The 25,099-nt window shown below is 43.0% G+C and overlaps 1 protein-coding gene across 1 annotated transcript in view; it reads right to left on the bottom strand.

Annotated features, from left to right (window-relative positions):
• ALDH1A1 (aldehyde dehydrogenase 1 family member A1) overlaps positions 1–25,099 on the bottom strand; it is a 55,133-nt gene that overhangs the window by 29,248 nt on the left and 786 nt on the right. Inside the window, exons 2-8 of the mRNA XM_040417075.1 lie at positions 16,072–16,176; positions 13,765–13,905; positions 13,534–13,663; positions 13,385–13,446; positions 5,664–5,792; positions 4,237–4,350; positions 2,526–2,628 (exon numbers count right to left, since the gene is read on the bottom strand). Of these exons, the coding sequence (XP_040273009.1) occupies positions 2,526–2,628; positions 4,237–4,350; positions 5,664–5,792; positions 13,385–13,446; positions 13,534–13,663; positions 13,765–13,905; positions 16,072–16,176 (784 nt within the window). The remainder of the gene's footprint in view (positions 1–2,525; positions 2,629–4,236; positions 4,351–5,663; positions 5,793–13,384; positions 13,447–13,533; positions 13,664–13,764; positions 13,906–16,071; positions 16,177–25,099) is intronic.

The following is a 25,099-nucleotide window of genomic DNA, read 5'->3' as shown; positions in this document are numbered from 1 at the left end:
CTAAAACATCATTTTTGTGTCAAAACTGCTATTATTAAGTGAAATACATAAAAAAATATATACATATTAGGTATCGACACGTCCGTAACAAACAGCTCTATAAAAATATCACATGACCTAACCACTCAGGTGAACACCGTAAAAAAAATTTAAAACTTTGTAAAGAAAAACCAATCAGACCGTCACCTCATCCTGCAAAAAATGGGACCCTACCTGAGAGAATCGGTCAAAAAATGAAAAAAGCTATGGCTCTCAGACTATGAGACACTAAAATATCATTATTTCGGTTTCAAAAATGCTATTATTGTGTAAAACTTAAATAAATAAGAAAAAGTAGACATATTAAGTATTGCCACGTGCGTAACAATCTGCTCTATAAAAAAGTCACATGACCTAATCCCTCGGTTAAACGCTGTAAATTTTTTTTATAAAAACGGTGCCAAAACATAAATTTTTTTGTTACCTTGCCTCACAAAAAACTTAATATAGAGCAATAAAAAATCATATGTACCCCAAAATAGTACCAATAAAACTGGCACCTTATCCCGTAGTTTCCAAAATGTGGTCACTTTTTTGAGTTTCTACTGTAGGGGTGCATCAGGGGGGCTTCAAATGGGACATGGCATCTAAAAACCAGTTCAGCTAAATTTGCCTTCCAAAAACCATATGGCGTTCCTTTCCTTCTGCGCCCTGCCGTGTGCCCGTACAGCAGTTTACGATCACATGTGGGGTGTTTCTGTAAACCTTAAGAATCAGGGTAATAAATATTGAGTTTTATTTGGCTGTTAACCCTTGCTTTGCTACTGGAAAAAATAGATTAAAATTTAAAATCTGCCAAAAAAGTGAAATTCTGAAATTTCCCAATTTTTCCCAATTTTTGGTAAATTTGGTTTTTTTTTATGAATAAAAATGTTTGTTTTTTTTACTTATTTTTACCACTGTCATGAAGTTCAATATGTGACGAGAAAACAATCTCAGAATGGCCTGTATAAGTAAAAGCGTTTTAACGTTATCACCACATAAAGTGACACGTCAGATTTCCAAAAAATGGCCTGGGCAGGAAGGTGAAAACAGGCCCAGGGTTGAAGGGGTTAATACTGAAAAAAATAAAAACTTTAGAATGTTTTGAACTTTCTTTTTCATTTCACCATTTGCTGTATGTGATAAATATTTTTATATTTTAATAGTGCAGGTGTTTTTGCATGCGGCGATGTCCTTGATGTTTAATTTTTTATGTATTTTGTTTTAATTTTGGGTAAAAGGGGTGATTTTGAATTTTTACATTTTTTTATATATATTTTTTAAAGTTGTGAATAATAGCATAGGAGCAGTCTTAACCCTTTCAGGACCAAGCTATTTTTCACCTAAAAGACCAAGACAAATTTTGGAAATCTGATGTGTCACTTTATCTGGTAATAACTTTGGAATGTTTTTACTTATCCAAGCCATTCTGAGACTGTTTTCTTGTGACATATTGTACTTCATGAAAGTGGTACATTTGAGATGATATATTTCACCTTTATTTATAAAAAGGTCCAAAATTTACCAAAAATTTGGAAAAAGTTGCAATTTTCTAAATTTCTGTTTCTCTGCCTTTAAGACAGATAGTGATACCTCATAAAATAGTTATTACTTTACATTTCTCATATGTCTACTTTATGTTGGCATAATTTTGTAAATGTCATTTAATTTTTTTGCGATTTTAGATGTAGTACAATTTTAGATTGTATTCTGCAGTTTACAGAAACACCCCTTATGTGGTCGTAAACTGCTGTAAAGGCACATGGCAGGGCGTAGAAGGGAATAAGCAACATACGGATTTTGGAGGGCAGATTTCACTGGGATAATCTTAAATTGCCATGTAGCATTTGAATACCCCCTGATGCATTCCTAGAGTAGGAACCTGAGGGGGTAGATCATGTAATAATTCTATAGAACCGCTCGTTACGGACGCGGCAATATCTAATATGTCTATTTTTATTTTATATTTAAATATTAATATTTTTTATTTTAAAAAAATATATAAAAAAAAAAATCGCTGGATTAAGGGAAAGGGGCACTTTTTTAAAAAAGTTTTGTTCATTTTTTATTTTTGTCCCAGTACAGTGACTTCAACATTTCAGGATCTGATCCCTGTTTCAATGTAGCCTGGGGGCTGGTTCTCATAGGCTTCCGTACATGGCAGACACCGAGGCCTTTGCGAGGCTAGGGGCTGCCATGACAGCCATTGGCCCACTGTCACTGCAGCGCGAGGGGCCAATGGAGAGGCAGTCCCCTCCCTCTGCGGATACAGCAGGGGTCCTGCTGTCAGTCACAGCCGGGCCCCTGCATTGATCAGGCATGCACAGCTCCCGTGCCCACCCGATCATCATGATGTACTACTACATCAATTTGCGAGAAATCACTTCCCGCTGTGACACACTAGTATGCCATGTGTCGCCAAGGGGTGAACTTACTGATAATGACAATGCTTATAATAACAATCTAAAATAAACAGTAAAAATAACGTAGTGAGTTATACTAACAATCTGCATCAGCAAAAATAATAAGTGGACTTTTTCCTCCAAGCTCCAGTGAAACTCTCTTAAGGTTGGACTTTCCAGCAGCTTCCTTTATTAACTTTCCGACCTAAAAAATAGATACATTAAGTAACATTTTCTTTTAAAAATTTAATGGAAAATTCAAAAGCTATGTACATAGTCTGGTAATGATGCTCAGAAGGCCATCTATATTTTAATATTTAGTTTTTAGACTGCAAACTAGTTATTTAGAATGCAAACTGCTGAGACCAGACAATCGAGGTAGCTGCACAATTTTGCTATATAATTGGACAGCCATTGGTTCCTCCTGGTGGGCATGACATACAGTTAATCGCACCATCTGGTCTCACAACTACCAGTCTATTGAATTGCTGGGGGTTCACTTTAAATTACTTAGGCATACTAGCACTAGATGAACTTCCACTATATCTGAAGGCTAATATTCATCTTTACTCATTTATGGAGGCCCATCCACTAGAAACCAGTCACTTTATTATCCCACAAATCCAACTGCAACAATCTTAGTTACCCATCATTAGGTAAAACTTTACACAACTTTCAAAATTTCGGCATCCAGTCAGTTTCCATGCTTTCAGTCAGCACTAAATACTATCAGGTTGTATTTTCTACTACATTAAAGTTCCATGCACATAGGTTTGCTGCACACAAGCAGCACACAGAGTACTCCAAGGATATGGAAACCTTTGCGCTGTTTCTTATTGTTCATATGCTTCTTAACTGCAAACTTAAGCAACTTTCTAAATTGTCTTCATTAATTACATTCCTACCACTTTACAGTACTGCTGCAGAGTGTATTTAGGTCCTTCACCTAGCTGCTGGTGCTGCAGAATCTGACATAAATCCATCAGAGCACTGTTCCTTCTTGTGAAGGCTCTCTCTGCTCTCCCCCTCCCTTCTCACTGTTGGAGGTAGCATGCTGGAGAGGAAGGGGTTGTACATGGCAAATCAGAGTGTGGAGAGAAAGAAAGCATCTAAAGAATACAGTTAACTAAGGCTGTACATAAGGGAGGAAAGCATACACAAGGCAGTTTTTGGGGGAAAGCAACATCCATGACACAAATATCCAGCATGTATTACTCATAAAGAGAGGTTTGCATGAGAAAAGTCTGAACCTAGGAGCAGGATTCAAGCCAGAGGGCCTGAAAATGTATGAAAGAATAACTACAGACTGGAACTTAGTTCAACAATGTAAACACTAAAATATGTAATATTTTCATAGCAAATGTGTCCATAGCCTTTAAGGATCTGTATTATGGACACACTGTAGAATTCTTCTTCTAAAGGAGAATATATCCATAATACAGCATGCAATGGCTTACCCAGTCACAGAAAATCCACAATACAACCATGTGTATAAGTCACTGGAGTAATAAACTGTTCCACTTATCCCTTAATATAATAAATTGTAACCTGCTTTACCTGTCTGTTGTATGCAGGACGCACCAGATTCAGCAGATGTGGGAAACACATTTCTATGTAAGAAATTACATGCTTCTTTTGGTCGTTCTTGAATTTTATCAGTAATGCCATCACTAATTATGATTTAATATACCACATAATAGTATTTTCAGCACTGCCAGCATAGCATTAACTATAAATCTAATTGTAAACTAGACGCTTTCCAGTATGATTTTCTTTAGATGAAAGCAATGAAATGAGAAAGTGAGAGCAATACCTCAGTTGAGCCAGTGAATGCAACTTTATTAATGTCCATGTGATGTGATATGGCTGCTCCAGCTGTGGGTCCAAATCCAGGAACAATGTTCACCACTCCTGGTGGAAAGCCTGCCTAGAAAATAAAAAGTAAAGGAAGAGACATATTTATTTCACATTTACATTGTGTGGCTGTAATCACATAAGCATGATAACAAATAAAAAATATAATGGATTGAAGAAGATCATTAAATGGATTGGTCACCTTCTGGCTACCTGTGACCAATGTGTGCGTGTAAGATGACTATATGGCACTTACTAATATAGCCTTTCTTTGATATTCTGTGCCGTTTGCTAAATTTCTTCAGCCATACTACCTAGTTGGGCAAATCTTCCGTACTGTCCACCTAGAGGTCCTGTCCATAAGATGGCCACTGATGGAGGGTGATGTGACCAGACACACCACTCAGCCTCTTCAATTCTAATACACCACACCTGTACTAACTTCCTAACAGTGAAATCCAAATGGATACAGCACTTTTAACATAATATGCTTGGATGCAGCACTTTGTGAACAGTAAGCTTCCTTAGCCATAGCCTTTTTGTGGTTTACCCTCTCTGTGGAAGGTGTCAATGACTGTCTTCTGGACAACTGTCAAGTCAGCAGTCTTCCCCATGATTGTGTAGCCCACCATTTAAAGGCTTAGGAAACCTCTGCAGGTATTTTGTGTTGATAAGCTGGTTAAAGAATGACACCATGAGTCTGGCCCCATTCACACGTCCACAATTTCGTTCCGCAAAATTAATTTCTATGGATCCGCACTTCCGGGTCCGCATTTCTGTTCCCGAAAAAAATAGAACATGTCCTATTCTTGTCCGCAATTGTGGACAAGAATAGGAATATTCTATTAGTGCCGGCAATGTGCGGTCCGCAAAATGCGAAACGCACATTGCCGCTGTCCGTGTTTTGCGCATCCGCAAAACACGTTACGTACGTATGAATGGAGCCTCTACAATATTGAACTTTTTCACAATATTCTAATTTTGTGAGATACTGACTTTTGGATTTTCATTAGCCATAAGCCATAATCATCAACACTGTAAGAAATAAACTCTTGAAATAGATCACTCTATGTGTAATGAATCTATATAATATATGATATATATATATATATATATATATATATATATATATATATATAAAACTTTTCGTTGATATTCGAATTTATTGAGATGCACCTGTATACTGACACTTAGCATTGTAGTCTAATTCAGAGCAGTGCCAAATCCACAGGGTAAAAAATATCTCTAAAACCGAAAATGTAGTCTTTGATATAGGTTCATTTAGAAGAAGCTAGTATAGACACATTAGTGTAGTCTTGCCAGAATACTAGAATACACAATCAGCCAGTGTAATTGCTTTAGTACAAATAACACATTAATACATACCTCTTTGATTAGTGATCCCATGTACAGAGCAGTCAGTGGTGTTTGTTCGGCAGGTTTGATGACAACCGTGTTACCACAGCAGAGTGCAGGTGCAATTTTCCAAGAAAACATTACGAGTGGAAAATTCCACTAATGAAACAAAAAGGTAGATTAGATTATAATTTAAACAGTTAAATTGCTTTTTATATAATTTTATGTCAAGGTCAAATAATGTACTAGTTTACTAAACCTGTCTTATGTCTTATAAGAAATACAGTCTATAATAATTCACTATAGAATATAGCATTGTCGGTCCATGCATGAAATGCAATAACTTCTAAATATTCTTATAGTCTGATTAATACTTGCGGGATGGATGTAAGTAGATTTTTTGTTTGTGGTCTGTCATGTTGTTAGAATTCCTGGCTGGTATATATTAGCTGGTAATAGGATAAATTCTTTTGACACCTCAAGCACAGATGTCAAAATGTGTATCTACTGGCTTAGTGTCCACTGGTTTAGTGCTTCAGTTCAGTCCAGATATTCAGTGGTCTGGTGGTCAAGCCAGTGTTGTCTACTCGTGATCAAACCAAATCTAGTGGTTTAGTGTCCAGTGGTTTAGTGCGATGACCAGTGGTCTCTTGACTCAGGACCGCATTTGTCATTATGCACCCAAGAACGGGTGTCTCTGGTGTAAGAATTTACGGAGCAGCACAGTAATTATGATTATTTTTCTTTTTCCACCACTGGCATCAAATTTTTAGGCTTAGGCTACATCTACATTTTTGCAGTGCTTTTGATTGAGCCCTGTTGGCACAAGATTTCATGCTACTGAATTTACTGCTTAAGACTACAGCTGTAGCTCAATAGTTAAAATCAAGAAGTAGTGCTACAAAAAGTCTAGGTGTAATCCCATCCTAAGAAAACCACCCATTCAAAGCAAAGATGAGGTAAAAAATAGTCCACAGCTGAGAGGTTTGTACTAAAAAAAAGGCAGCATGCAGTAATACAGACATATCTAAAAATGTACCTATACAGCACACATGAAGGGCAGTAGCACTTGGCAACAGTATTATGTGTAAAAAGCCAACGTGTATAACACTGAATAGCAACCAGTGGATCCAGTTTCCAACAAACTCTTAAAAGACATAAAAAACAGACTTGCTTTTTAGCTTCTGCCTATTGTGATGCTTCTCCTTCTTTGGCAGACTACTTGCACAGCCCATTACCTACACATCTCTTCTGTGGCAGACTACTTGCACAGCCCATTACCTACACATCTCTTCTGTGGCAGACTACTTGCACAGCCCATTACCTACACATCTCTTCTGTGGCAGACTACTTGCACCGCCCATTACCTACACATCTCTTCTGTGGCAGACTACTTGCACCGCCCATTACCTACACATCTCTTCTGTGGCAGACTACTTGCACAGCCCATTACCTACACATCTCCTCTGTGGCAGACTACTTGCACAGCCCATTACCTACACATCTTCTCTGTGGCAGACTACTTGCACCGCCCATTACCTACACATCTCCTCTGTGGCAGACTACTTGCACAGTCCATTACCTACACATCTCTTCTGTGGCAGACTACTTGCACAGCCCATTACCCACACATCTCTTCTGTGGCAGACTACTTGCACAGCCCATTACCTACACATCTCCTCTGTGGCAGACTACTTGCACAGCCCATTACCTACACATCTCCTCTGTGGCAGACTACTTGCACAGCCCATTACCTACACATCTCCTCTGTGGCAGACTACTTGCACAGTCCATTACCTACACATCTCTTCTGTGGCAGACTACTTGCACAGCCCATTACCCACACATCTCTTCTGTGGCAGACTACTTGCACAGCCCATTACCTACACATCTCCTCTGTGGCAGACTACTTGCACAGCCCATTACCTACACATCTCCTCTGTGGCAGACTACTTGCACAGCCCATTACCTACACATCTCCTCTGTGGCAGACTACTTGCACAGCCCATTACCTACACATCTCTTCTGTGGCAGACTACTTGCACAGCCCATTACCTACACATCTCTTCTGTGGCAGACTACTTGCACAGCCCATTACCTACACATCTCTTCTGTGGCAGACTACTTGCACAGCCCATTACCTACACATCTCTTCTGTGGCAGACTACTTGCACAGCCCATTACCTACACATCTCTTCTGTGGCAGACTACTTGCACAGCCCATTACCTACACATCTCTTCTGTGGCAGACTACTTGCACAGCCCATTACCCACACATCTCCTCTGTGGCAGACTACTTGCACAGCCCATTACCTACACATCTCTTCTGTGGCAGACTACTTGAACAGCCCATTACCTACACATCTCTTCTGTGGCAGACTACTTGCACAGCCCATTACCTACACATCTCTTCTGTGGCAGACTACTTGCACAGCCCATTACCTACACATCTCCTCTGTGGCAGACTACTTGCACAGCCCATTACCTACACATCCCCTCTGTGGCAGACTACTTGCACAGCCCATTACCCACACATCTCCTCTGTGGCAGACTACTTGCACAGCCCATTACCCACACATCTCTTCTGTGGCAGACTACTTGCACAGCCCATTACCCACACATCTCCTCTGTGGCAGACTACTTGCACAGCCCATTACCTACACATCTCTTCTGTGGCAGACTACTTGCACAGCCCATTACCTACACATCTCCTCTGTGGCAGACTACTTGCACAGCCCATTACCTACACATCTCCTCTGTGGCAGACTACTTGCACAGCCCATTACCTACACATCTCCTCTGTGGCAGACTACTTGCACAGCCCATTACCTACACATCTCCTCTGTGGCAGACTACTTGCACAGCCCATTACCTACACATCTCCTCTGTGGCAGACTACTTGCACAGCCCATTACCTACACATCTCTTCTGTGGCAGACTACTTGCACAGCCCATTACCTACACATCTCTTCTGTGGCAGACTACTTGCACAGCCCATTACCTACACATCTCCTCTGTGGCAGACTACTTGCACAGCCCATTACCTACACATCTCTTCTGTGGCAGACTACTTGCACAGCCCATTACCTACACATCTCTTCTGTGGCAGACTACTTGCACAGCCCATTACCCACACATCTCTTCTGTGGCAGACTACTTGCACAGCCCATTACCTACACATCTCTTCTGTGGCAGACTACTTGCACAGCCCATTACCTACACATCTCCTCTGTGGCAGACTACTTGCACAGCCCATTACCTACACATCTCTTCTGTGGCAGACTACTTGCACAGCCCATTACCTACACATCTCTTCTGTGGCAGACTACTTGCACAGCCCATTACCTACACATCTCTTCTGTGGCAGACTACTTGCACAGCCCATTACCCATACATCTCTTCTGTGGCAGACTACTTGCACAGCCCATTACCTACACATCTCTTCTGTGGCAGACTACTTGCACAGCCCATTACCTACACATCTCCTCTGTGGCAGACTACTTGCACAGCCCATTACCTACACATCTCCTCTGTGGCAGACTACTTGCACAGCCCATTACCTACACATCTCCTCTGTGGCAGACTACTTGCACAGCCCATTACCTACACATCTCTTCTGTGGCAGACTACTTGCACAGCCCATTACCTACACATCTCTTCTGTGGCAGACTACTTGCACAGCCCATTACCTATACATCTCCTCTGTGGCAGACTACTTGCACAGCCCATTACCCACACATCTCTTCTGTGGCAGACTACTTGCACAGCCCATTACCTACACATCTCTTCTGTGGCAGACTACTTGCACAGCCCATTACCTACACATCTCTTCTGTGGCAGACTACTTGCACAGCCCATTACCTACACATCTATTCTGTGGCAGACTACTTGCACAGCCCATTACCTACACATCTCTTCTGTGGCAGACTACTTGCACAGCCCATTACCTACACATCTCTTCTGTGGCAGACTACTTGCACAGCCCATTACCTACACATCTATTCTGTGGCAGACTACTTGCACAGCCCATTACCTACACATCTCTTCTGTGGCAGACTACTTGCACAGCCCATTACCTACACATCTCCTCTCCCCCTTTAGAGGTAAAGGCCCAGTATGTGTGTCTGCCTGAATGTGAAATATATATGGACAAAAATGTTGCAGGTACTGTATATAGTACTTGTGACAGTTGTGTATATCTGTGTAGTGAGTAAACCTTTCCACAGGTAGAGCGTGGGTGTATGTGTATAACAAGTGTATCTGCATGTATGCAATGTATGGGGGAGAATTTATCAAATTATTTGCACCCTTATGTTTGTGTATATTTGCAACTTTTATTACTTCTCACCAAACTTGGTATGTGGTAAGAAAGGTGGGTGGGGTTAACTGGACAAGGGTGTGGTCTCTATCAGTCTAAGAAATTTATTGAGTTTAGGCTAGAAAAAAGTGCAAATGTGGATGGAGCAAATCTACACAACATCTACAAATCTCACAGCAGGTGTATATTTCATTTTCTAAATTCAAAGGGGTTCTATAGCTTTTTCTTACTGATGGTCTATCTTCTGGATAGCTCATCAGCATCTGATCGGCTGGGGTCCAACACCCGGGACCCCTGTTCATCAGCTGTTTGAGAAGGCAGCTGTTGCACCCTTGTTTAGAAATGTCTCTGAATATAGTCCATTTTGATATATCTATATTGGGACCAGCCTAGGTAAGGTTAATTTACTATATAATATTTACAAATGCCTAGCTAGGCAGAGAAACCTATCTTGACCCAGGTATTAAAACTTCACTTTTTTAATGAGATAATTTTAAAAGTACCGTATTTATCGGCGTATAACACGCACTTTTTCCCCCTGAAAATAGGGGGCAAATGATGTATGCGTGTTATACGCCGATATTCATTGCGGCCCTGCAAAAATGCAGCATCACAGACTGCGCTGTATGAGCCGGGAGAGAGGAGGGGCTGGAGTCCGTAACTAGGGGCGGGGCCCGGTGCAGTCACTGTACTCTTACACCGGGCCCCGCCGCTCACCAAAGTATTTATAAACGTGAATCCTTATCCTGTTATTAAGCTGCCCTCTCCCATGTTCCCATGTCCCCCCTGTATCCCCATAGCACTTACTTAAGCTTCAATAGCAGGCAGAGCAGACGGCAGCAGTAACGTCACTCACTGACGTCGAGCGCCTGCTCCGCCCACTTTATGAATGAAGCAGGCGGAGCAGACGCGCGACGTCAGTGAGTGACGTTACTGGTGCCGTCCGCTCTGCCTGCTATGGAAGCGTGTGAATCGTAAGTGCTGTGGGGATACAGGGGAACATGGGAGAGCGCAGCGTTAGTTCAACTTAATAACAGGATAAGGATTCACGTTTATAAATACTTCGGTGAGCGGCGGGGCCCGGTGTATTGGGGGACACTGTTATGAGGGGGATCTGTGGATGACATATAGCAGTGTCATCCACAGATCCCTCCCATAACAGTTCCATCCACAGATCCCCCCCACCCCATAGCAGTACCATCCACAGATCTCCCACCCCATAGCAGTACCATCCACAGATCCCCCCACCCCATAGCAGTACCATCCACAGATCTCCCACCCCATAGCAGTACCATCCACAGATCTCCCACCCCATAGCAGTACCATCCACAGATCTCCCACCCCATAACAATGCCATCCACAGATCCCCCATAACATAATTTTGCTTCAAAGTTCTTTATTTGAAATTTAATTTTTTTTTCCTGAAATTTCCCTTAAAATGAAGGTGCGTGTTATACGCCTGTGCGTGTTATACGCCGATAAATACGGTATGTATATTGTGTGTGTGCGACATGCACCCTTTAATTGAAAGGAAGACAACCAAAGAATGAAAAATTAAAAATACAAAGCACCTCGACTCTAATAACAGTGATACCTGCACTAAGTGACGGGAGGGGAGAATTGCTCTATCTCTCACCGCATATCCCTATAAGCAGGGTGCCACTGTCACTGGCGGAGCTACACACTGCCTAGACGCCGTCAGCGGTTCACTGCACGCTGTAAAGGGTAGTCAGGATACCCTTGAAGGGTGGCGTGGGAAGGAGAACACTGCCCACCATTCATATATGTTGCATAAAGCGTTTAATTCTCAGACTGGAGTGATTGTATAACTGAAAACGCACAGAGATGTACTCAGCCTACTGAATGTTTGACCTGCACCAGACAACAACGGCTGAGTGGCCGTGGAACTGTGGTGGCCAGTGAGGAGGTGCAATGCAGTTAAAATCTATTACAGCCCCCCGACATGTTTCGCCAGAGTTCTGGCTTCTTCAGGGGCAAATGGGCAGCGACTGGGGCAAACGTTGCTGCCCATTTGCCCCTGAAGAAGCCAGAACTCTGGCGAAACATGTCTGGGGGCAGTAATAGATTTTAACTGCATTGCACCTCCTCACTGGCCACCACAGTTCCACGGCCATTCAGCTGTCGTTGTCTGGTGCAGGTCAAACATTCAGTAGGCTGAGTACAGCTGCTGAACACTGCATCTCTGTGCGTTTTCAGTTATACAATCACTCCAGTCTGAGAATTAAACGCTTTATGCAACATATATGAATGGTGGGCAGTGTTCTCCTTCCCACGTCACCCTTCAAGGGTATCCTGACTACCCTTTACAGCGTGCAGTGAACCGCTGACGGCGTCTAGGCAGTGTGTAGCTCCGCCAGTGACAGTGGCACCCTGCTTATAGGGATATGCGGTGAGAGATAGAGCAATTCTCCCCTCCCCTCACTTAGTGCAGGTATCACTGTTATTAGAGTCGAGGTGCTTTGTATTTTTAATTTTTCATTCTTTGGTTGTCTTCCTTTCAATTAAAGGGTGCATGTCGCACACACACAATATACATACTTTTAAAATTATCTCATTAAAAGTGAAGTTTTAATACCTGGGTCAAGATAGGTTTCTCTGCCTAGCTAGGCATTTGTAAATATTATATGAATATAGTCCACAAACCCTATGTACAGTCTGTTCCTGCATTCTTCTGTTACTACCTTACATTTGCCTCCTCTTGCACTGTTTCTAAAAGATGGGACATGGGGTGAGATTAGGGGTGTAACGGTCTCTTCGAACTCCTCCATACACATACACAGTTTGTTTGGGCCGAGTGTGTAATTGTTGTCAGTGGAGAGAGAGGAGAGATCCACTGACAGACACTTCTGGCAGTGGCTTATCTGCTCGAAGAACAAAAGTATCGGGCAAAAAAATTCAGTCAGGAACTCTGCTTACACATGAGATTGTTGGCTGAACCTGCTGTTTTAGATAGGTTCATCTAACAGAAAACGAATGTGTATAGGGGCCTTAACACAAGACTGAAGAGCCAGACTCTTCAGTCTCAAACCAGCCAAAATAAGCAATTTTAAAATCTGCATTTGGCATATGAAAGCTGGAATGTCTTTTAAAACCTTCTGTATGCATTTGACCAGTGGCGTACCATCAATATAGGCAGACCACGCACTGGCTATGGGGCCCCTGAGGTTAGGGGGCCCGGCCAGGCTGCATGGCTCCGCCCCCTTTCTGAACTGAATACACGCTGCATACCAGTAACAGTAGAGAGATAAATACCGGCCCCAGTCCTGTGTCCTCCTCCTGCAGACTGCAAAATACATACGGTCGTGTGCAGGAGCCCAATTCTGTGTTTTGCTATGGGGCCCCATGATTTCTATGTACGCCCCTCATTTGACCATTATCTTAAATACGTCTGTTGCTTGTATAACTCACTTACAGGGATTATTTGACCACATACTCCAACAGGTTCATGCCTTGTGAAAGTAAAGTAATCTCCATCTAAAAGTAAAAGAAGTTATGGCTTGTTATTGAAAACGATTTAATTCTTCATTCTGGAAGACATGACACAGCTTTAACACAGCATACCTATAGGTACTGTACGGCCACAGTTTTTGTCTGCCCAGCCTGCACAGTAGCGCAGGGACTTAACAGCTCCTGGTATGTCTGCAAAGTAGGATGAGGTGAAGGTCTTTCCTGCATCAATTGATTCCAATGTCTGAAAAAGGTCCAATTGTTCAAGTTATTTTAAGTGGAACTTCTAAATGTGCCATATTAGAAAAGAATAATATGTTTGTGTTGTCACATGAAATCACTTACGCTTAGAATCAAGATGTCTCGTTCCATGAGGGCTGCTAACTTATTTAACAGTTTACCCCTCTCTGAAGCATCCATCCTGCGCCATGGTGATCCGAACTGGAATGCTTCTCTTGCTGCTTTCACGGCTTTATTTACATCTTCCTAGGAGCAAAGGAGCATTAGTTTAACCAATAGAAATCTTAACTGTCTGACTAAACCCAGGACCCAGGGTCCTCAATTTAAAGGATAACTGTCTTTTTTTTTTTTATTTGCTAGTTTATTAGAGCTAGGCATGTATACCTGAGTTAGTCTGTCAATAATTGTCAAAAGATCTGTAATTACCTTATAATAACAGCTTTCATTAATGTCCCTTGTCCCTATTCACTGCTCCCTTAAAAGACCGTTGCTATGGCTTGTCTGTCTCCGGCTAGGAAGACAGAGGGGCGGTCCTTCACACTGCATGCCTGCATTAGGCTTCAGAGTGAGGAGGCGTGTCTCTCAGTAATCCAATCTGATTGGCTGGCAGGAAGCTGCTGGCTGCAGCAAGTTTGTATGTGACCTGAGGGAAGGCAGTTTTGGCCTCAGAGAACTTGCAGAGGAGCCATCTTGAGAAGATCCTCATAATGTAGGATTCAAAACAGCCGTCACTTAGGGTACTTTCCCACTTGTGGCAGTGTGATCCGGCAAGCAGTTTCGTCATTGGAACTGCCTGCCGGATCCGCCAATCTGGATGTAACTGAAAGCATTTGTGAGACGGATCTGGATGCGGATCCGTCTCACAAATGCATTGCAAGAACGGATCCGTCTGTCCGCTTGTCATGCGGATAGACGGATCCGTCTTGTATTTTTTTTCACAGTTTTCCTGGTCTGCGCATGTGCAGACCGGAAGGACGGATCCGTCCTTCAGGTGTTTCTTAATGCCAGATCCGGCACTAATACATGTCAATGTAAATTAAGGCCGGATCCGGCATTCCGGCAACTGATCAGGCATTTTGGACAGAGATAATACCGCAGCATTCTGCGGTTTTATCTTTTGCCTGATCAGTCAAAAAGACTGAACTGAAGACATCCTGATGCATCCTGAACGGAATGCTCTCCATTCAGAATGCATGGGGACAAAACTGATCAGTTCTTTTACGGTATAGAGCGCCTAGGACGGAACTCTATGCCGGAAAAGAAAAACGCAAGTGTGAAAGTACCCTAAGGGGAAAACTCAAGGAAAACAGTGGTAAGTGAAGAAACTAAAGATTGCTTTATGCATAATCCTGTTGCAGCAGTAACATATGCTAAAATATATTTTTTGATGAAAATATGAGAGTTATCCTTTAAGCCTCTGGGTTGGAGGGTGACTTTCTTCAGAGAATACTGACTCTAAAAGGGTAAGGTCCAACACTGATTGATTGTTTGTATTTGCAGAGCGACTATTTTCTTATTAAAGGGGTTGACTAATGAAGATATTTTATGACATATGGATGTCATAGAGGAAGGTTTCAAGCTTGGGAACCCCTATATACATCACAATAGAGAGCTGCCCTGTGAGAGTAGCTCCTGCTCTGAAGAACTCTAGCCATGCAAGTATTGAATCGATGACCATTAATCTGAAAGGTCACCATGTAATACTGCATCTCCCTTGCACCTGCTGGGTATAGCTGGTCTAAAAACCTAGAGCTGTACTGGCAATTGTTTTTCTGTATCAGAAAAAAGCATAATACATATACGTATAGTACTGTATGGAGACATATCACTGCTGAGGCAGTCATTGGTTTAGTATCTGTTCACATGATCATGTCCATACCAAACTCATCCCAGAGTGGTGGGGATCAGGTAAGTGTATGTATCTTTCATTAGGTGATCCATGCTAGGGGCCATAAGAAAATAGATGAAAACTCCCTTTAAAGGGAATCTGTCACCACGACTATTATCTGCAGTAATACACGAGTGGTAGTGCAAATAAGGAGTCTAGATCGCCACTTTTTATTTTCCTACTGCCTCCATGTTCAGCCTTTAAAGCTACTCTGAAATACATAGTCAGGACTGTTGTGCACATGCACATCTGTCCTCTCCGTTACAATGGCGCATGCACAGCAGTCCTGACTATGCATCTTAGCACAGCTTTGAGTGCTGATAAAGGGGGAACGTGGGGGGCAGTAGGAAAATAAAAAAAATAGCAATCGGGACTCTGTATGTGCAGTACTACTCACATATTACTGCAGATAAAAGTCCAGAATCGTGGTGACATATTCCCTTTGAGGACCTTGTAATGGGAAAAACAATGTTCTAATTCACCTACTGTAGAAAAAAGTAGAATCTACAGTATATGTTCCTTACCTTATCTCCTTCTTCTATATCACATATCTTTTCTCCTGTGGCTGGGTTGAAGACACTAAATTTCTTGCCACTGACTGAGTTATGCCATTCGTTGTTAATAAAGATCTGCGTGGGAAAAAAGCAATCCCGATTAATATACTGTGATATGGTATCAGCACTGTAACCTGTCTGCCAAGGATTGCAAAACAGTATATGTATCACTGTAATTCTGTATATGGCAAAGTTTTGTCCAGTTAGGGTTTAGCACAGGGATCAATAACCTCCGGCACTCCAGCTGTTCAGATACTACAACTCCCAGAATATTTATTTTACTTGTACATGTATGTGAGTTAGAAGAACAGCAGAGCATGTTTGCATGCTGGGAGTGGTAGTTTCACTGCATCTGGAGTGCCGAAGGTTGCTGATCCCTGGTTTAGCATGTGAGTGAATGCTTAAAGCTTGCCATAACTTGTCAAAATTTACGTGGTTAGCCATCTAATGTCAACGAGGATGGCTCAATTGTCCCATGATATGTGTGATAGGTACATACCTAGATGACAGTTATGTTTTTTAAACTTAAAGGGGTTTTCCAAGACTTTTTAAATGATGACCTATCCTCTGAATAGGTCATATGACATCAGGAAGGCCTTTTTGAAAGCAAGTTTCCTGATGTAAAGCTAGTCATACACATTAAATAGACGTTGTCTGATGGCTTAGTCCATATTAGCCGTTTTAGTTATTCAAAGTGTCATGTTGACACTGGGGGAAGGACAAATGATCTGTAATGCCTGTAGGTAGGGACAGAGATGGACAGTGAGCCCTTGACCTAAAACCCAGCCAGCTTTCCCTACCTACTTGCAGTACAAGACTTAGGTAGCAAGACCGCAACTGGTCGACAGTCCCTATACTACTAAGGTGCAGAAACAGACAAACACTAAGAGACAAAACAACACAAAAGCAGGGTCACACGTAACAGGCTATGCAGTACTAAAAGAAACAGAGAGTAGTTAGAAGACAAGCCGAGATCAGAACCATGAACAATGCAGTACCAAACTAGGTCCATGACTCGACACTTCATTAGTCAGAAACTCTAGTCCAGGGATGGCCAAACTGTGGCTCTCCAGCTGTTGTAAAACTACAACTCCCACCATGCCCTTCTGTAGGCCGATAGCTGTAGGCAGTCTGGGCATGCTGGGAGTTGTAGTTTTTCAACAGCTGGAGAGCCTCAGGTTGGCCATCCCTGCTCAAGTCCATAGGAGTAGAGCAACTGAGGAGAAACAGTATATTGCATCCTGCAGCGTCAACAGGGGGCGTGGCAGAGCAGTGCCGAAGATTGCGCCGCTGGAGCCCGGACAGATGAGATTGGGACATGATCTCCCTGGGAATGCTCTTTCATAAAATGATCTCTTGTCCATGATCTATGTGGGTTTTTTTTTAATGAAAGCTCTTTTTGTCTATCAAACGATCTTCTGTCTTTCCAAACAATCACGATCTGTCATCAGCTGTCATCATTTATTGTTGCATTTTACCCAATGAGCTGTTGCTTTCATCGAAATGATCGATTTTAGACTAATATGTATGGCTTCCTTAACAGGATATACCAGATCTCCTCTTTGGCCCCTGCACAGAGACATATGACAACCATCAGATTCCACCTTTCATTTTGACAGCTCCTTTGGAAAATGAAAGGTGGAATCTGATTGGTTGCTATGGGCGGCTAAGCCAGTTCTACTTTACACCTGTTTGATAAATGACCCCTATGTGTACGGTCAGAGATTTTTGTAAACATATTTTATTGAATATGAATTGTGAAATATAGACATAATTAAATCTGAGCATAAACCCCTGTCACCGTGAGGTGATAATTCCATGTAATTGCACTCCTCTGTAGTGGAAATGTAATCAGACAGGGTCTTAAATACTCAAACAACTCCTAGGAACTTTTTTTGGTGAGTGATTATGGTAAAAAAGCACTTCTTGGCTGTGATACTGAAGGAGTCTTGCCAGAAGTCGCATATTACCCTCAGATGTGAGTAGGCAGGGTTTACTTTGCCTCATTATGCAGCCTCCATGCTGTGCTCCTCTGTATATGGTCACATATTGAGCCTTCCATGCATGGCAAGTTACTTATTTATTTCAAAGGAAATTGCTTGAAAAACCACAGGAAGCGTTGCCTTGATTAGTGAGAATTGCCGGGTCACAGACTTAAGTTACATTTCCTTTTATTATTTCCAGTGCATTTAGAAATAATGTGGATGACACAGTGAAGTGAGTTGTACAGTAGGTCTGCCGGGATATCAAGCACACACTGTGCTCATTTCATCCCACACTCAGCTCCAGGACCTCCAGACTGACCTGCCTTGGTCATGCAGATGAAGGACGGTCACGTTGTCTTAGGCCTCATGCACACGACCGTATGTATTTTGCAGTCCGCAGAAAAAAACTGATCCGCAAAAAATACGGATGACGTCCGTGTGCATTCCGTATTTTGCGGAACGGAACAGCTGGCCCCTTGTCCGTAATGCGGACAATAATAGGACATGTTCTATTTTTTTTTTTGCAGAACGGAAATACGGAAACGGAATGTGCACGGAGTACCTTCCGTTTTTTTTGCGGACCCATTGAAATGAATGGTTCCGTATACGGTCCGCAAAAAAAAAATAACTGAACGGACAAGGAAAGAAAATACGTTTGTGTGCAAGAGGCCTTAGGCAGAGGCATCGCTGTTTGCTAGTGTGTGAATGACAGTATTGTCTAGACTCTGAGGTCTGCTGATGTGTAAAATTAAAGGGAACCTGTCATCTGGATTCTGTGTATAGAGCTGGGGACATGGGTTGCTAGATGGCCACTAGCACATCCGCAATACCCAGTCCCCATAGCTCTGTGTGCTTTTAGTGTGTAAAAAAACGATTTGATACATATGCAAATTACCCTGAGATGAGTCCTGTCCCTGACTCATCTCACATACAGGACTCATCTCAGGTTAATTTGCATATGTATCAAATCGTTTTTTTTTACACAATAAAAGCACACAGAGCTATGGGGACTGGGTATTGCGGATGTGCTAGCGGTCATCTAGCAACCCATGTCCTCAGCTCTATACACAAAATCCAGGTGACAGGTTCCCTTTAAATGCGCATTACTAAATTGTATCTTACAAGATGTGCCACAACCACAACAACCTGAGTCTTGTACCCTCAGAAGACTGAGTTGTGTGCTCAAATCTCAAAGAGAACCCATATCCTCTCCTGACATGTCTTTAGTAGTAACTACATGCATTCCCCATGTAATACCAATTCTGGAGCATCTATTCATATTGCTTTATGTTGCACCATTCCTTTATTATTCTTCTAGAAGGTATGAACAAATTACCAGAAGTCGGCAATGAAGGTCCAGCTGGGTGTTACCAGTCGGGAGGGTGTCCCCACACAGTCTGACATTATCCAATCAGTGCTACAGAGATCCCAACTGGTAACACCCATCTGGACCTTCATTGCAGGCTGCTAGTAATTCATTCACAAACTTCTAGAAGGAATAATAAATGAATGGTAGGCTTGAGCGAATTGAGCTTTGGATCATCCACTTGATCGCGGAGAGGCCATCCGCTCCGTCTTGATTGACGTCACTGTGCGCGACCAGCGTGATCGTTTTGTGATGTCATCACGCTCGCCGCTGGTCCTTTGGTGGGTTTTCTTCAATCACAATGGACCGGACGTCCACTCCGTGATCAAGTGGATGAGGCGAGTATAATTTTTTTTTATTTTAAGCCACCATTTTAGGAAAAATGGTGTCGTTACCACGAAGCGCGAGGACATTCGGCTTTGCGGTGAATCAAATTTTTCCAAAACTTCAGATTTGTATCCTTAGATTCGCTCGACACTAATTATAATGATATGTGAATCTATCTAATTATCTGTCAGTTATATATCACTGAACATGTACTGTAGTTAGTAGAATACATCTGTGCCTAAATGATTCACTTTTCAGATGAATAGTGTATTTAATAAGGAATGTGCCATTTGTAGAACCCCTGTGTGATCCCCTAAGATAGTAGATCGAGGACATGATGCTTTCTCATGGCCCTCACTAGTAATTGTGATCATGGGATATATCAATAGAGTCCCTTACATGAAGAGATATCAATAATAGAAACATTGCTATTTCCCTGCCTGTGGCTTCTCTGTATTGGTACAGACTGCACCTATGGCATATTCTTAAAGTGCACTGGAGTGCAATGAGGCAAATTTATTAAGAGGTGGACGCCTCTTAATAAATTTGGTGCATCTTAGGCTGCCCTTAAAGGGGTTGTGTCACAGTTCAGCAAATAGCATTTCTCATGTAGAGAAAGTTAATACAAGGCACTTACTAATGTATTGTGATCATCTATATTGTCTCCTTTGCTGGCTTGATTCATTTTTCCATCACATAGTAGGCTGCTTGTTTCCATGGTTACAACCACCCTGCAATCCATCAGTGGCGGCCGTGCTTGCACACTATAGAAAAAAGCCTATGTACGCTCCCACGGTCCCGGTCACCAGAGAGACCAGCACTTTTTCCAATAGTGTGCAAGCACGGCCACTACTCATGGATTGCAGGGTGGTCGTAACCATAGAAACGAGCATGTATAATGTGATGGAAAATGAATCCAGCCAGCAAAGGAAGCAACATGGACAATCACAATACATTAGTAAGTGCCTTGTATTAACTTTCTCTACATGATAAATGCCACTTGTTGAAGTGAGACAACCCCTTTAAAGGGAATCTGTCTCCTGGTTTGAGCATATTCAGCTGTCACCGTTGGCATGTACAATAAACGACCTTATTTCCTGCAGTGGTCTTCTTTCTTCTCTTCATGGTTTCATTTTGATAAAAAAAGTGCTTTTTGTGATATGCAAATGAACCTCAAAGGTGCCCAGAGGGGCGTTATTCTCTTGAGCCCAGTAACGCCCCCCTGTAGTGCCCAGTCCACCTTAATTGCGAGCCCAAGCACGCCTACTCATTATGAAATATCGTCAACGGCGCCGCCCCCCTCCGCTACGTCAACTAATACATTCAAGCTACACCCTTGGCTTCTTTCTTTCGGCCGCCGGAAATCTCGCGCAGGTGCAGTACCGCCGACTGCCTCGCCTCTGCGATCAAATAGCTCATGAGGGCAACAGCTTCAAAAGTGTCACTGGGCATGCGTTCTTTTTTATCAAAATGAAACCATGAAGAGAAGAAAGAAGACCACTACAGGAAAGAAGGTAGTTTATTGTACATGCCAACGGTGACTGCTGAATATGCTCAAACCAGGAGACAGATTCCCTTTAAGCCATAAAATTAAAGGGGTTGTTCAGTGTTATGATATGTATGACCTATCCTCTGAATAGGTCATCAATATTAGATCAGCAGGGGTCTGACTTCAAGACCCCTCTGATTAGCTGTTTGAAGGGGTCGCAACGCCTGTGCAAGCACTACGTCCTCCGCACTGTTTAAGTGCATGCCATCTACAGTAGCCTCTAGCGGTGGTGCAGAGTAACTCCACCTGCTCATCCCATTCCCCTGAATGCTAGGCGGGGGGCAGCTAAACAGTGCAGCACTGCAACCCCTTCAAACAGCTGATCAGAGGCTGTGTCGGGTAGGGATTGACCGATTATCGGTTTTACCGATATTATCGGCCGATATTGAGGATTTTGACCGTTATCGGTATCGGCATCTATTTTGCCGATATACCGATAACGTATTGGGAACACAGAACGCGCTGCTCAGGGCTCTCTGTGTTCCCTCCGCAGCACAGGGGAAAGGAAGCAGTGTCTCCTCCCCCTGTGCTGCTGCCACCAATAAGAGAAGAGAAGACAAGAGAAGGGGAGGGGCTGTGGCCACCGCTCCACCAATGAAGATAAGTCTTTCATTAATTCATATACAGGAGGCGGGAGCTGGCTGCAGAATCACATAGCCGGCTCCCGACCTCTATGACAAGTAGCTGCGATCTGCTCTAGTTAACCCCTTAGATGCCGCGGATCTCAGCTACCGCTCATAGAGGTCGGGAGCCGGCTATGTGATTCTGCAGCCAGCTCCCGCCTCCTGTATATGAATGATTGAGAGACTTATCTTCATTGGTGGGGCAGTGCGCCCCCCCAAGCCCCCCAGTATTAATCATTAGTGGAGCAGTGCGCCCCCCACCCAAGCCCCCCCCCCAGTATTAATCATTGGTGGCAGTGGCAACAGGATCACCTCTCCCCTGCTCCTCCGATCGGAGCCCCAGCTGTGTAATCCTGGGGCTCTGATCGGTTACCATGGCAGCCAGGATGCTACTGAAGCCCTGGCTGCCATGTTCAGCTCCATGCTGCTGTGTGCACAAAGCACAGGGCAGCAGGGACAGTGTGAGATCCTGTTCACCCTGATAGAGATCTATCAGGGTGAATAGGACAAGGGCTCTAGTCCCTAAGGGGGCTAAAAGTTAGTAAAAAAAATAAAAAGAAATATTAAGTATAAATGAAAAAGAAAGATTTAAAAAAAATAAAAAAACACGTTAACAATAAACATATTAATTTTCAGCAGATTTGTGTAGGAAATTATTTTTTTCCAAAAATGAAAATTCCCTGAATATCGGTATAAATTATCGGCTATCGGCCTGAAAGTTCACAAATTATCGGTATCGGCCCTAAAAAATCAATATCGGTCGATCCCTAGTGTCGGGAGCCAGTCTGATATTGTTGACCTATCCTAAAAAACAAAAGGTATATTTAAATGGAGAAGATTTTTAATCTTCCTGCCCATTTTGTCCATGGCATTGCAGGAGAGTGGAGGAAAGGTGAATTCTGAGCTATACTTCTAGAGGACGCTTGATATCCGTCCAAGGCTGCCACACCTAGACTCTGCGAATCAGCACCTTTGCCCTGCACCATTCACCATGGCTAGAAATGAAATCCTTTGATTTCCCGAAAACACAGTCTCCAATTAGGAGTATGTTTTATATGGATTTAACAAGTATTAGGGTACTTTCACACCAGCGTTATTCTTTTCCGGCATAGAGTTCCGTCCTAGGGGCTCAATACCGGAAAAGAACTGATCAGTTTTATCCCCATGCGTTCAGAATGGAGAGCAATCCGTTCAGGATGCATCAGGATGTCTTCAGTTCAGTCTTTTTGACTGTTCAGGACGGAGATAATAACGCAGCATGCTACGGTTTTATCTCCGTTCAAAACTCCGGAACACTTGCCGGATCCGACATTTTTTCCCATTGAAATGCATTAATGCCGGATCCAGCAAGACAGATCCGTCCTTCCGATCTGCGCATGCTCAGACTGCAAAAAATGTGAAAAAAAATTAATGCCGGATCCGTTTTTCCGGATGACACCGGAGAGACGGATCCGGCATTTCAATGCATTTGTAAGACGGATCAGGATCCTGATCAGTCTTACAAATGCCATCAATTTGCATACGTTTTGAAGGCTCCGGCAGGCAGTTCGGGCGACGGAATCCTCTGCCGCAGGTGTGAAAGTACCCTTAGACCAAATATGTTTAGGGTGCGGCCACACGGTCATGTCTCCTGATACAGTTTTGGAAGCCAAAATCGGGAGTGGATCAAAAAGTGGTGAACCTAATGTCAGAAACCCAGCGCTTGAAATCTCGCACAGGTGCATATCTCCAATCTGTTTCCACCTGCGCCATCTGTTCCCTTCTGTGGGCATTGGCGCCATCATGGATAGTGCTGAAAGGGTTGATGATGTCAGTGCCACAGAAGGAGCAAATAAATGGATGATATGATATGCACCTTCATGAGATTTCAAGACGTCAGGAGAAGATGAAGATGGGAGGAGCAGGCCTAGATTCTAATGGGAGTGGATGGGCTCCAAGAGTACTACGCCTTGGACCCTTTTCAGCTAGAACCAGCCCTGTACCTCACATGGATCCAGAGATCTCCACGTTCACTGCTCCAAGTGTTCTGCTAGATCATCTTCAGCCTGGCAGCTCAGGGGGCGTGTCCTTTCTGCTGCAGCTCTCTCCCTGTGACTGTCACAGCTTCTAACAGAACATATGGCAGTTGAAGATTTAAACATGAGCATGTTCAACAAGCTCATGGAGACGGACAAAAAAATAAGGGAAAGAATAAACAGCAGGTGGCGCTATACAGATACATTTTATTGAATGGCTCACTGGCGATACTACATTTTTACTGACATGCAATTACAATAGTATTCAGATCCAGGTGCTGGTTTGAAAACTGTAGAATATTTTTCATGGCACAACCCATTTAAGCAAGGCTAGTTTCACACTAGCGTTTTTTGCGGCTCCGTCATAGATGTGCAAAAAAGCTTCCGTTACAATAATACAACCGTATGCGTCCGTCATGAACGCTTGTATTATTGTAACGGAATAATACAACGGAACGGTTCGGTTGTATTATGTCTTCTCTAGCCAAGACGGATCCGTCATGAGCACCACTATTGTGTCAGAGAAAACGGATCCATTGACTTACATTGTATTGTGTCAGGACGGATCCGTCTTGCTCCGCGCCACATCGCGGACAGAAAACCGCTGCTTGCAGCATTATTCTGTCCGCGATGGGGACGCAGCCAGACGGAACGGAATTCATTCTGGTGACTCTGTTCCGTTCAGTTCAGTTTTATCCCCGTTGACAATGAATCAGAAGCGTTTTCTTCCGCTATTGAGATCCTATGACGGATTTCAATAGCTGAATTGAAAACGCTAATGTTAAAGTAGCCTAACTTTTTTTTCTTATCTTTGCACATCCAGGACTTACCATCAGCACCATGTAATAGGATATCTGGTGGTTAGTGGTTCCCAGGTCTGCTAGACCCTTGGGGCCCTGTTTCATACTTTGTCCGAGGATCCTCTGGTACTCCGGTGGGTCAGTCCCACCTGCACGCTCTGCAGTAACAGCAGAAGCGTATCTTTTCCGCAGAGCTTACCGTCTAAACAAGACTTCACTTTTTTTAGAAGAGTTATTTAATACCGTCAAACACCAAACATGAAGATTATACTATTAGGGCACGTGTATGGAATAGACGGAGACTTTGTCATTAACACTCCACATCTGCGGAGT

Source organism: Bufo bufo, chromosome 2 (assembly GCF_905171765.1).
Source record: "Bufo bufo chromosome 2, aBufBuf1.1, whole genome shotgun sequence".
NCBI classification, from domain to species: Eukaryota; Metazoa; Chordata; class Amphibia; order Anura; family Bufonidae; genus Bufo; species Bufo bufo.
The sequence above is the reverse complement of the archived record's forward strand: the minus strand, read 5'-3'. Positions and strand labels throughout refer to the sequence as shown.